The sequence below is a fragment of the Eschscholzia californica genome, unplaced genomic scaffold, assembly GCF_041429995.1.
Source record: "Eschscholzia californica isolate CP2 unplaced genomic scaffold, dmEscCali1.0.p SCAF_3, whole genome shotgun sequence".
NCBI lineage: Eukaryota > Viridiplantae > Streptophyta > Magnoliopsida > Ranunculales > Papaveraceae > Eschscholzia > Eschscholzia californica.
Window position 1 is genome coordinate 10,350,440 of NW_028238420.1, and position 13,948 is coordinate 10,364,387.

A 13,948-nucleotide genomic window follows, 5' to 3' on the forward strand; every position below is an offset into this window, starting at 1 on the left:
CTTACGTCCGCCCGTCCGATTAAGCCCGAGAACCCGAATTAGAATTTCAAAACCCGACCGACCCGACCCAATAAATGATATGAACCTGACCGGCCGACCTGGACTGATTCCCACCCCTACAAAAAGGACCATTGATAAACTTAAAATTGATACCTACAGGGTTGGGAATCGGTCCGGACAGGCAGTCCGCGGGCAGACTTGCTCCCGGTCCGGGTGGAACGGACAAAACTCCGCGATGACCACTCGGGCTGGCGGACTAAACGGACGGACTAACCGGAATTTTTTCCTCAAAATGTCCGCCCGTGTCCGTTTTATCCAACCGAACATGCCGGGCACCGGTCGGTCGGGCGTCGGGTATAGTGTTAAAATACCTAAACAAATGCCAAAATTCAAAATTTACTAAAGTAACAAATTTACATAATTATAGTTATAAGATTAGAACTTAATCTCTAAATGAATTTAAAAATTACAAAAGTTAATATTCAAATCAAGAAAGTCATAAAAATGACAGTATGTTGCATAAGATAATGACAGTAATGTTGTTGTATCCTGAAAAACAAAAAAAAAAATCAAGTAAGAATGACTTGAACAAAATAATAATAATGATTTAAGATGATAAAATAATAAAGATTCAAAGTTAAAATAGAAACAAACAGAGAAGAAAATCTCTTACCGAGTTTAGATCTGAAGATGAGTAGATCGAAAAAAAAGAGAAGATGAATAGATCGAACAGAAAAAAGAGAAGATGAGTAGATCAAACAAAAAGATGAAGAAGATGAGTAGATCGAACAAAAAGAAAGAGAAGATGAGTATATCTTACCGAGTTGATCGAACGGTTGAAGCCTTGAGGGTTGAAATCTTGAAGATAAGTTGAAAAGTTGGAGACTAAAGGTTAGAGATTTAGGGTTCTTCAAACATGTGTCTCAGCAGTCATACCTACATTGAGGAATTTGGAAATGAGAAGAGAAGTGGCCAAGAGAAGGGTAAAATGATTTTAGGTTTTGTTTTGTATTTATATATAAGTCACTTGCAAATCTAAAGGCTCAAATATAACCCTAAGAAATCTAAGGGTTAGTAATCTTTCGGGCTAGAGACGGGTAATCCGGACGGGCGGACGGACCTTCACTTAAGCGGTCGGTCACGAGCGAACCTCCGGGTAGGCCCTTTTGTCCGTGACCGTCCGCTAAAGCCTTCTCGGTCGGACGGGTCTTGCCCGATTCGGTCACGGGCGGTCCCGGTCCTTTGCGGACGTGGGCGGACACGGGCGGATCCGGGTTTTCGGACCAAATTCCCAACCCTATACCTACATGCATTATTGAGAAATTGTCCAGAAGGAGCACTATCTACATAAACATAGACATAGTTAATTGTGGTTGGTGATTGTGGTATACATGACGTACCGTACATCTCAAGACATCATAGTTATCGTATGTTACAACTCAATTTTAGATTCATTTTGGACTGATTATTGATGGATGTCATTGTTTGCCTTCAATTCTCGTGTGTTACAACTCAGCTATTTGCTACTTATAAGCAAAATCTGCAAGATAATGATTGATCAAATACTAAAGGAAAAGGAAATTTAAGATGAGTATAGGTTTGTATTTCATATCTAACATAAAATGACCACATTGCACTCCATGGTGTAACCAACCTCAAAAGTTTTTTTTGTTATTAAAACCTGAAAATTATTCAAACCCTCCAAACTCTTGTAAAGATTCCAAAAGTTCAATTCATCATAAAAGCCCACATTCCCTCACTTCCTTATCAATCTAGAGTTCCTCTACAGAGGACCTCTCACACACACACACACTCTCTCTCTCAATGGCACCTACAGGGACTCTGGTAGGTCATGTTTTAGCAGGTATCTATTTTCTAGTATTAGGCCTTTGGCACCTATTCAACCACATCAATCTTTATACTTCACACCCTAATTCATACAAATCTTCACCTTGGTTTAACTACTTAGAACTATACATGATTATTGGAAGTAGTACTGTTTCAATAGTCATGGCACTTTTCATAAGCCCACATAGACACCAACCATTTGATCCAGATGGTACAATCCCATCGACCCATCTACGTAACTTCGAACACTCGATAATATCCATGTCATTAATTATATATGCGATTTTCGCTATCATCTTAGATCGTATTCGATCCAAAAAATCGTCTTTCCACGATGGTTTAGAGTACGTTCTCTGGGCGTTTGCGCTCGCTCAACAATTTCTCCTCTTCCACCTTCATTCTAGTGATCATGTTGGTGTTGAAGGTCAATACCACTATCTTCAACAACTTGTAATTTTTGTTTCTTTAGTTACAACTCTAATGGGAATCCGTTATACTAGGAGTTTCTTAGTAAGCTTTGTTAGGTCTATTAGTATTTCCTTTCAAGGGGTATGGTTTATTGTCATGGGAATTATGCTCTCTATACCCAAGTTTATTGCCAAAGGGTGCTTCTTGAACTTAGAAGAAGGTCACCTAGTAGTCCGCTGTCACACCGATGAAGCACTCCATCGTGCGAAATCACTCGTAAATCTCCAATTTAGTTCGGTTTTCTCCTTCATTGTTGTTTTTTCGATGATTATTTACGTGTTATTGGCTATAAAGCATGGAGAGAAGGAAGACTATTCTTTGTTGAGTAAGACTGAAGATGACAAAGAAGAAGACCATTTAAAAAACATTCAAGATGTTGAAATGCAAACGAAGACTTTTAATGAATCGCGAAGTCATGTTACTCACATAGGAAAGGTAATGACACCAATGGACATGGGACGATAAAAAGGAAAAAGCAATAAGATAATTCGGTATATGTCATTTGTTATTATCGTTTATAGGGTTGGGTTCTTACTACATATGATCTAAATGTATAAATAAACCAAGGTAGTTTCGCGTGAATCTTGTAAGTGATGTTATTTGGGGTATCATTTAAAAAGTGTTATCAAGTGTTTGAATTGTAAATTGTACCATTCATTTGATTTCATCAAGAAAATTAGGGGTCCTTATTTCATTCTAAGGACAGATCCAAACACAACTAGAAAAAATTAGGTTGAGGTCAGCCATCTTTTTAAGAAAACTAGTTTTGGAGACAACTCAAAATTCTGACCTTGTAGTCGACTTTAAGTTTTCATCAATCCAGTCGAGGGTCTTTGGCTTTTGCCTATTCTGAAGATGAGGGGCACTCAATAAAGGCTGGAGGCTAAAGGAAGGCTAGAGCAGCAAGACGGCTTTAAGCCTTTTCTTCAATGGTTAAGTTTGAACTCACTTCTCATTCCGGAATTTCCAACTACCTAAACCTTCCCTTATTCGTTTTCAACTCCCTATGAAGAATTTATCTAAGATACCACTTTCATCTCATTAGATACCTCATAAGTTGGACAGGAGGTCAATGTTTAAGATAAAGAGGAGAGTATTATATCAGGGCGCTTTGAGGAATAAAGACAAATCTTCTGTTGAATCCATGTTTCTTTGAAAAATTTCTAGGGCATATTTTTCTACGTTGAAAACAAAAAAAGTTTACAATTTCTAAAATTAAGTTTAAGTAAAAATTTTAATTTTTTCAATTTATAAGCCCTTCTACCCCTCCTATTTCTTCTTCTATGGAGAAAAACTCATCCATCTCACCTCCTCCATAACTTCTAGCCAAACTCCTTTTTCATTCTATATCACTTCTCTTTAGCTTCCCAAAATTTCCAACCTCTACTTCCCTTCTCTAAAATTATAAGCAAAGTTAGAGATAAAGATCAAGCGTTTCTTCGTTTGAAAAGATTGATATCTTCTAGCATTTTTCATTCTCTCATAACAACCTATTATAACTCAAAGACAAACTATGAGACAACCCCAGAGATAAATCTAGTCATCCGTTATCCCATGATAAATCTTGACCCTCTATTTATTTAAGATTAACAAAGCAAATACTATGTGCATAGCTCTAATTTATTACTATGTATTTTCCATCAAATAGTTGCACTTAGTTCTTGAATTATACCTAAACTAAGTTGAAGAAAAACAGAATTGCATGTTCACATTGAAGCCCTAAAATAGTAAATATACATCACATTGAAGCAAAAAACAATATAACATTACAGTCACACTAGTTGACACTCACAAAACATATCTAAACTAAGTCCTAGAAAGTGGCTTACCTTCTTAGGTAATGGTTTAGGTCATGTGATGTAGATTGTTGCGAAAGCGTAAAAGTAATGGAATCCACCATTGTCAATAAACTAAACTAACGAAATAAAACTGATAAAATAACGATAAACAATAAACTTGATTAATAACTTGAATAATAATAAACTTGGTTGATAATATTCTCTGATCTGAATAACAAAGACCAACCTAACTTCTTTTTATAGGAACTTAGACACTTCTAGATAGACTCGAATTAGGATTCCTAAATATCAAAGATACCCAAACATAGAAACTTCTAAACCTAGACTTAGTAAGAAATACTCAAATCTAACCCTAATGGACTCGGTCGTGAGGCCCAATGGCTTGGCCGTGAGGCCCATGTTGATGGTCGCCATCATACTCCCCGTCCGAGAACGAACTTGCCCTCAAGTGAGACTCAACAATGCGATCCTTAGTTCCCACTTTGCACGAAATTTGCTGAAATTTCGAAGAAGACAAATATAGACCATATCACCAACTATAATTTGAATCATATATTGCCAAGATACTCGCATAAGCCATACCAACGTATAAACGTCCAATAAATTGCGGCATCGCCCGTCGTCTTTTAGTTTGATGAAATAAAGCATTAACACTACATTCTTCTCGATGGGAAATTCGACTTTGAGTTTCTGCAACCAATTCATCATTGTATAAAAAACTGCTTTAAATATCTTCTCATTCAAGATAGGAGCTTGAATTGTAACATCTTTGTCAGGATTAATACTCCTACCCAGATCTTTCCCGTTGAAGAAGTCCTGCAACAATTGCTGAATTGTTGGGATTCTACTAGATCCACCCCCAAGAATAACATCACGGACACTAATCATGTTCACCTTAGCATCTCTCATAGACTTCTCCACTGTCTCCATACACTTCCTAAAGAACTCCATATTCAATTGCTCGAAACCAACACGGGTAATGGTGTTATAAAAATAAACTCCTTCAGTCGAAAAAGCAATCTCAATTGTGGTTTAGGCAGTCGAATTAGTTGAAGTATGAACATGTGCAGCCAGAGTAGGATTGAATCTTTCAATAATATTAGTTGTTAAATGTCCAAATCGTGTTTCTTCCAAAGAAGCAGTAACCCAAAGGCGAGGTAAAGTTTTTCCAATCCAATAAGCTGCTTCGGGTGAGACTTCCTCAATTTCTATTATTGTGGCTTCAAGTTCAGTAGGAGTTTGGTGAATAGACAACTTCCCAAACAAGGTTTAAGAGCGCTACGTTATTGAATTCCTTTTTAAAACTATCAGTGAGATGCCACATAAAGAACCCTTGAAAAGTTGTCGGAAAATTGGTCTCTACTCCCTCGATAATTCCCTTTCGCCTGTCCGATAGTTTTGTGGGCGTCGGACGCATTACTTCAGATAATAACCACATCCAGTTATCATTATTTTCTTCATCAACTACCTTATCATAAATCTTCCCAGTCCAATGGGAGATTGGAGAACTGATAACCTCAGGGTGCTTTTTGCCCAAATCCATCAACTTAAGGTCGTCAAGATAGTGAAGTTGGTCATCCTTGAGATGGAGGACAATCTTGGTACCTCTACCTAGGTTGTTACAAGAAGTGTCCTTGGTAATAATGAAAGACTTACCCGTACGGGATTCCTGTGAAAAGGCTCAAACCTTTGAATTATATAACACACTCGAGTGTAACGAGTGGAGATGAAGGAGATGATGTTCTCGGTTGATGACCGAGAGGGAGAGTGTCTCGGTTATAGCCGAGAGCTACGTGACAACTCTTGGTGAAGACCGAGAGTGATGATGCTCGGGTATAACCGAGAGTGAGGGAGACTCTGTCTCGGTTGTGATAGCCGAGAGACCGAGAGAGGAAGATGATGGTCTCGGATAGACAACCGAGAAGATGAAGATCTTCAGGTGAAGGCCGAGAAGAAGAAGGATGGTTGATGGTGAGAGATAGCAGCTTAGGTAAATACCTTGGTTTTATTATTCACTTTACAACTTGTACATTACATATGATATGAACCTCTTTATATAGGTTTACATGAAGAAGAGTTTAAGGTTATCAAAACTTATCTAAAACTAATCCTAAACTAATCTCAATTACAATCCTAATTCCTAAGGAATCCTAGTTGTAGTAGGATTCCTATTTGGACCAAGTCCACTCGGTTTGGCCGAGTGGAGTGGACCTTCCAACACTCCCCCTCAAGTTAGAGCGGGAATGGAAGTAACGCCTAACTTGCCAATAATGTTCTTGAACGGTTCTGCCCCAAGTGGCTTTGTGAAGATATCCGCTAACTGATTTTCTGTACTGGTGAAGCGTGTGGCAATGACGTTTTCTTTAATCTTTTCACGAACGATGTGGCAATCTATCTCAATGTGTTTTGTACGTTCGTGGAAGACGGGATTATCAGCAATGTGGAGAGCGGCCCGATTGTCACAGTAAACTGTCATCGGGTCAGAGTGATTGATTCCAAAATCAAGTAGTAAATACTTGAGCCATTGTAATTCGCATGTGAGGATGGCTAAAGCTCGATATTCTGCTTCTGCCGAAGATTTTGCAACTGTGGGTTGCTTCTTTGATTTCCAGGAGAGAGGGCTGGATCCCAACATTGTGAAATACCCAGTAGTAGATCTACGGGTTGAAGGACAGCCAGCCAAATCCGAATCACAGTATTCTGTAATATGGAGAGAGCTGTCTGCGGATAAGAAGACTCCTTTATCAAGAGTACCCTTCAAGTATCGTAGAACGCGATGAGCTGCGTCTAAGTGTACTTGGCTAGGTGTTTGCATGAACTGACTGAGGTTGTTTACGGCAAAGGTGATATCCGGCCGTGTAACCGTTAAGTAAAGTAATCTGCCTATGAGACGGCGGTAAACTGACGGATCTGGTAAAGGTGTACCGTCGGTAGGACTGAGACGTAATTTTTGTTCCATGGGAAACTCAGAAGGAAGTGCAGCGGTGAGGCCAGAATCTTTTAAAATATCAAGAGCATATTTCCTTTGACATAGAAATATGCCTTGTGAAGAGCGAGATACTTCGATACCAAGGAAGTATTATAGGCGGCCCAGATCCTTTAATGAAAAGGCTTTATTTAGAAATATTTTTAACTGGGAAATAGCATGATCATTATTTCCCGTGATAATTATGTCGTCTACGTAGACGAGGACATAGATTTGAGTGGAGTGAGATCTAAAAGTAAAGAGAGAATAGTCACTTTTAGACTGAGAAAAGCCACGTTCGATGAGAACGGAGGAAAATTTTGAAAACCATTGTCCAGAGGCCTGTTTGAGACCATAGAGAGATTTATGGAGACGACATACTTTAGACTCCCCCTGAGATGAAAAACCGGGGGGTAATTTCATGTAGACTTCTTCATGAAGGTCGCCTTGAAGAAAGGCGTTATTGACATCCAATTGATGGAGAGTCCACCCTTTAATGGCGGCAAGAGAGAGAAGGACACGAACAGTTACTAATTTAGCAACTGGAGCAAAAGTGTCATTATAGTCTAATCCCTCGATTTGGGTATAGCCTTTGGCTACTAGACGGGCTTTATATCGCTCTATAGATCCATCGTAATTGAATTTAATTTTATACACCCATTTGCAACCGATGGGCTTTTTGCCGGGTGGTAAAACAGTGATTGTCCAGGTTTTATTTTCTTCCAAGGCTGAAATTTCCTTGGCCATGGCCTCCTTCCAATGAGGGGACTTCATTGCTTGAGTGAAGGAGGTTGGTTCGGTAGATGATAAAACCGAAGAGAGAAATTGTTGATGAGAGTTTGAAAACGAGTTAATGGAAAAATAGTTTTCAAGAGGATATTTAACAATGTTAGTGTTTGAACACACATAGTCATCTAGATGACTAGGTGGGCGGCGGGACCGAACCGGTCGGCCGGAATCGGCAACGACGGAGTCGGAGACTCGGACGTCGGATGGAGGAATCGGCAGTGAAGAATCACTGCTCGGTGGTGTTGATAAACTTTCTGCAGGCACACCAGTACCCGGGTCCTCATTAGAAATTACTGGAGGCACCCCTGATGGGTTAGACGGTCCACTGTTAGGTGGACCTGAAGTCGGGTCAGCAGGGGTGTCTGAAGGCACCCCTGTCGCCGATTGCTGACTCCCGGGGACAGGAACAGCAGATTCATCAGTGAATCTGCTGCTGTCCGCCGGTGGAGTGGAATGAATTTTATCGTTTGTCGGAAAGACAAACGTGTCGTCGTCGTCGATAGTGATGAAGGGTTCCGGACGCGAGAGAGAGGGTTGTTCCATCGGTGTGGATGACATCGGAAATCGGTTTTCAATAAAAGTCACATCACGTGAGGTAAAAATACGTCGGGTGGAGATATCATAGATTCGATAACCCTTTTGTCCGTTCGGATAACCAAGGAAGATGCCGGCGGAAGAACGAGCATCCATCTTAGTTTTGACCAAAGGAATTCGGGCATAACAAAGACATCCGAATACACGTAAGTGTGAAAGATTTGGAGGAGAACCCATGAGGATTTCATGAGGTGATTTTCCATCAAGAATAGGTGTAGGTAACTTGTTAATGAGATAGACGGCGGTTAGAACGCATTCTCCCCAAAAAGAGAGAGGGAGATGAGCTTGAAGACGTAAAGAACGTGCAACTTCAAGAATGTGACGGTGTTTGCGCTCAACAACACCGTTTTGTTGAGGTGTATAGGTACAACTACGTTGGTGGGAAATTCCCTTTTCAAGGAACCAACGTTGTAGAGAAGTATTCATAAACTCGGATCCGTTGTCCGTTCGAATTGTTTTAATATTACAATTGAATTGTGTGTGAACGTAATTAGAGAAATTCATAATTAACGTATTTGAGTCCGATTTGGAATTCATGAGAAATATCCAAGTACAACGTGAGAAGTCGTCAACAAGGGTTAGAAAATAACGACACCCGGAGGTGGAGGGGACCGGAAAGGGACCCCATAAATCCATATGTACTATGTCAAATATACTTGAAGAAGTAGTAGTACTATTAGGAAAAGGTAAGCGACTTTGCTTAGAAAGGGGACATAATTCGCACGGTACTTTATTTGATAAAAAATTAAACTTCATACATGGAAGTCTAGAATTAAAATATTGAAAACGTGAAAAAGATGGGTGGCCAAGACGGCAATGCCATAAAACAAAAGACTCATGACTAGAATTATCTCTAACTAAATTCGAAACTGAAAGGATGGGACGCTCCGTGCGAAGGAAATAAAGGTCATCATGAAGACTACCAAGCCCAATCTCCGTCTTCGTTTTTCGGTCCTGAAAAAGACACAAATCATGGTCAAATAGGACGATACAACGAAGGGATTTAGAAATCTGAGAGACAGATATGAGATTAAATTGAAAAGAAGGGATGTGAAGAACATCCTTTAAATAAAATCTATTCGTAAAATAGATGGTACCAATATGATCAACCTTGACTCGGGAGTGATCCGGTAATCGGACGTATAAATCCGGTGGTGCAAGGGAATAAGAAGAGAATCTTGAAAGATTGGAACAAATATGTTTGGCGGCTCCTGAATCAATAACCCATGGAGGATGAGAGGAAGAAGAGTACTTACCTGTGAGATTGATGAGTGGATCCTTGGTGGTGCCGTTAGAGTGGTCGGTTGGTTGCCTATTGCGATCCAATAATGCTAAAATACCTTGAAATTGCTCATGAGTAAAAGATGACGCTGCAGGCACCCCCGAACCATTATGGTTCATAGCCGAACCGTTAGTATCCATAACCGAGGCAGCCACGGGATCTTGGCGTGAACGGTTCCGTCCACGTTGACCGTAGTTGGGTGGATACCCATGTAGTTTGTAGCACGAGGAAACATCATGTCCATGAATTTTGCAATTTTCGCAAAAGGGTCGAGGACGTTTAGTACGTTGTCTATCGGAACCGTTGAATCGGTTATGTGAGTAATCGTTGGAACCAACTGCTAGGGCAGCAGTGTTAGAGTCAACATTCATGGGGGTAATGAGATTTTGTTGAACCTCTTCTTGCTTGATAAGTGAATGTATGCAAAGAATTGAAGGGAATGGTTCAATTAACAAGATTTGACTCCGAATTGATGAGAACCGGTCATTAAGACCTTGAAGAAATTCCATAGCTCTATCTTGGTTGGTTCTTTCAACCAAAGAGCGACCATGACCACATATACAAGGCTCGGTGATTAGCAAGGAATTGAGTTCATCTTGAAGAGCCTTGAGATGTGTAAAATACGTAGAAACGTCTAAATTCTCTTGTTTGAGACAAGAAATAGCTCTCTTTAATTGAAAGATTTTAGGAGCATTGGTTTGATGAAATCTATCAAAGAGATTCTTCCATATATCGGATGCCGTCTCATCATATAAGATAGATGATCGAAGAGGTGGGTCTACCGAATTAATAAGCCAACTAGAAACGAGATCGTTACATCGGCCCCATTGTTCTAATTCATTAGGATCGGTGGGTTTAACGATGCTTCCATCTACGAAACCTAGTTTGCCCTTTGCCCTTAAAGCTTTTGACATTCCTCGAGACCATGAGGAGTAATTATCACCGGTTAGAAGTGGTGTAATAAGAATAGTAGTAGGAGAATCCGAATGGTGAACATCAAACGGCCCACTATTGAGAGTAGTGTGAATTTGAGAAGTTTCCGAAGTTTCGGGAGTAGTCATGATTCAAGAGAAAAAAAAAATTGAAGGCTCTTATACCATGTGAAAAGGCTCAAACCTTTGAATTATATAACACACTCGAGTGTAACGAGTGGAGATGAAGGAGATGATGTTCTCGGTTGATGACCGAGAGGGAGAGTGTCTCGGTTATAGCCGAGAGCTACGTGACAACTCTTGGTGAAGACCGAGAGTGATGATGCTCGGGTATAACCGAGAGTGAGGGAGACTCTGTCTCGGTTGTGATAGCCGAGAGACCGAGAGAGGAAGATGATGGTCTCGGATAGACAACCGAGAAGATGAAGATCTTCAGGTGAAGGCCGAGAAGAAGAAGGATGGTTGATGGTGAGAGATAGCAGCTTAGGTAAATACCTTGGTTTTATTATTCACTTTACAACTTGTACATTACATATGATATGAACCTCTTTATATAGGTTTACATGAAGAAGAGTTTAAGGTTATCAAAACTTATCTAAAACTAATCCTAAACTAATCTCAATTACAATCCTAATTCCTAAGGAATCCTAGTTGTAGTAGGATTCTTATTTGGACCAAGTCCACTCGGTTTGGCCGAGTGGAGTGGACCTTCCAACAATTCCCATACATATGGTCCCTCCTTGTCGTGTTTGGTGGTAACGATAACTTTCTCTGCAACAAGGTAAACCGAGTAAAACCCAACTCCAAACTGCCCAATCATGCTAACATCAACACCAACAACCAATGCTTTTATGAGATCCTTGATTCCAAACTTAACACTTGTTCCCAGATTGCCATAGTGTGTCAAGCTTTCATATCGAATCTTTTTCGAAGCATTAGAAGCATTAATAATTAGTTCATGAAGGAATAACTCCTTATCGCTATATAAGGTATTGATGACCAAACTCAAAAGTCGGTAGGTTTCAGCGAGAAAAGCAAACGTCTCAGTGTCCATCATCGAGGGTGATCGAAAACTTGTAGAGAAAGCAATTGAGTTTCTAAGGCTTCTCTGAAATTTAGGAGATGAAACCCATGAAGACACAACAGAATGAACAAAAACAAACAAATCACCTGGTTTCCAAACAAAGTTACGAGAATTCCTTTTTTCTTCGTCGGGTAAAGAATAATAAACGAGAGAATTATCTTTGAGAATTTGAATATCATAACCAACACAATCGTTCCAAAAATAAGGGTTTAATTGATTTTTAAGAGATGAAACCAATATCGGCAGCAACTGATGCGGCAGAAATTTATGATTTGAAACATGAAAATCTTCTCCCAGAACTGCATACGAGTTAAATAATTGGTTTGGGCTTGGGTGTTCCGTCCCACGACTAAGGTAGAGGTGTGATGAAGGGAAGTTACCTACCTCTTCTTCCTCCTCTATTGAAAAAATTATGTTTCTTTCGTCAAGAACTTATCCTTTAATATCCTTGAGTACAGAGGTAGAATTAACTTCGGAGTATTGTCTGCTTGAGTCAATCTTTGTTTCTTCATAAGACAAATATTCATCGTAAGGAAGAAAAACATACCTGAAGATATTTTTCAATGTAGTCCAATCGTCTATGAATTTTTTCCCTTCGTCAATTAGTCTCCATTGCATTGCATTGAACTGTTCATAAATTCTTTCGGACATATGTTGTTCCACGACAAAAACCTTATCTTCATCACGAACCTCTTGGTTTAGAAACCAATCTTCCATCTGTTGAATCCAAAAATCTATATGATATTGAGAATCAAACATAGGGATTTTGGAAATGACATTAACTTTGTTTTGATCTCTTCGATCAACATAGAGTTGTTGTGCATCTCTAAAAGGATCCCAACTTAAACGTGGAAGATTTTTCCAACATTCAAGATGAGAAGTATCTAAAAAAAATTTATATGTTCCCCGATTCTTGAGGCTCTGAATACCAGCTGATGTAGATTGTTGCGGAAGCGTAAAAGTAGTGGAATCCACCATTGTTAATAAACTAAACTAACGAAATAAAACTGATAAAATAACGATAAACAATAAACTTGATTAATAACTTGAATAATAATAAACTTGGTTGATAATATTCTCTGATCTGAATAACAAAGACCAACCTAACTTCCTTTTATAAGAACTTAGACACTTCTAGATAGACTCGAATTAGGATTCCTACATATCAAAGATACCCAAACATAGAAACTTCTAAACCTAGACTTAGTAGGAAATACTCAAATCTAACCCTAATGGACTCGGCTGCCGTGAGGCCCATGTTGATGGTTCGCCATCATCATGGCAGAGTTAGAAAACTACCCAAACACCTTCAACCAATTATCAATTTTTCCATCAAAATCAACAAATCTTACAACTTCAGCAATAGAAGTTGAGATATGATACTCCTCTTTTAGTTGCAACTGCGTAATCACGAAAGAGATATCACAATCCTGCCGAATTTGACTGCGCAACCACAAAAGACACATTAATATTCCTACCCTAAGTTTTGGCATAAAATTTAAAATTATAGAAAAAGAATCTACTTGGAGATGAACTTACTTGACTGATGATGCAAATCGAAGAAGGAATACTAGTGACATACATATTAACTATTAGTTAACAAACCGAAATTTGAATCCTAACTAGTGATATTTAAGGTTTAACTCTAAAAAACGAACCCAAATTAACACATATTCAAACTTGTTACAATAACCCAAGACGAGAAGTCGACTGAAGAAAACCCTGAGTTGGATTCGTACTTTGGATGAGTCACGAAAGCAATCTAATTGACAGACAAGCTTCATTGGCCTATGGGTCTTTCATATTGAAAGAAATCCCTGCAAAATAATAGATCTTTGGGCTGTCAAAAAAATTTATTTTTTTTGCAAAATCAACAGCTGATAAGGGGAGCCAGAACCCATATACATCAATGACTATCAATCAGCTAACAGAATGCTAGCTCAATGCAAAACAACTATATGTAAGGAAAAAACAAAAGAAAAATGCAACTAGGAGTGTTGCATTTAAGACTACATGAACACAAATATTGCAACTAGCAAGATTGCAACAAACACCCACTATACACCCAGGTAATAGATACTTTGTGAAGATCAAGGAGTTTTAGAAGAGTTTGCCACACTTGTTTGGAGTAACAACAACCAAAAAATAGGCGAGTATCATCTGCAATAGCTTCATTACATAGAACAC

At 39.1% G+C, this 13,948-nt stretch overlaps 1 protein-coding gene across 1 annotated transcript; it reads left to right on the plus strand.

Moving 5' to 3' along the window:
• Positions 1-1,824: 1,824 nt before the first annotated feature.
• Positions 1,825-2,781, plus strand: LOC147548309 (uncharacterized). The gene has a single exon (XM_086668029.1). The coding sequence runs from the start codon at positions 1,825-1,827 to the stop codon at positions 2,779-2,781; it is 957 nt and encodes a 318-aa protein (XP_086524155.1).
• The last annotated feature ends 11,167 nt before the right edge of the window (positions 2,782-13,948 follow it).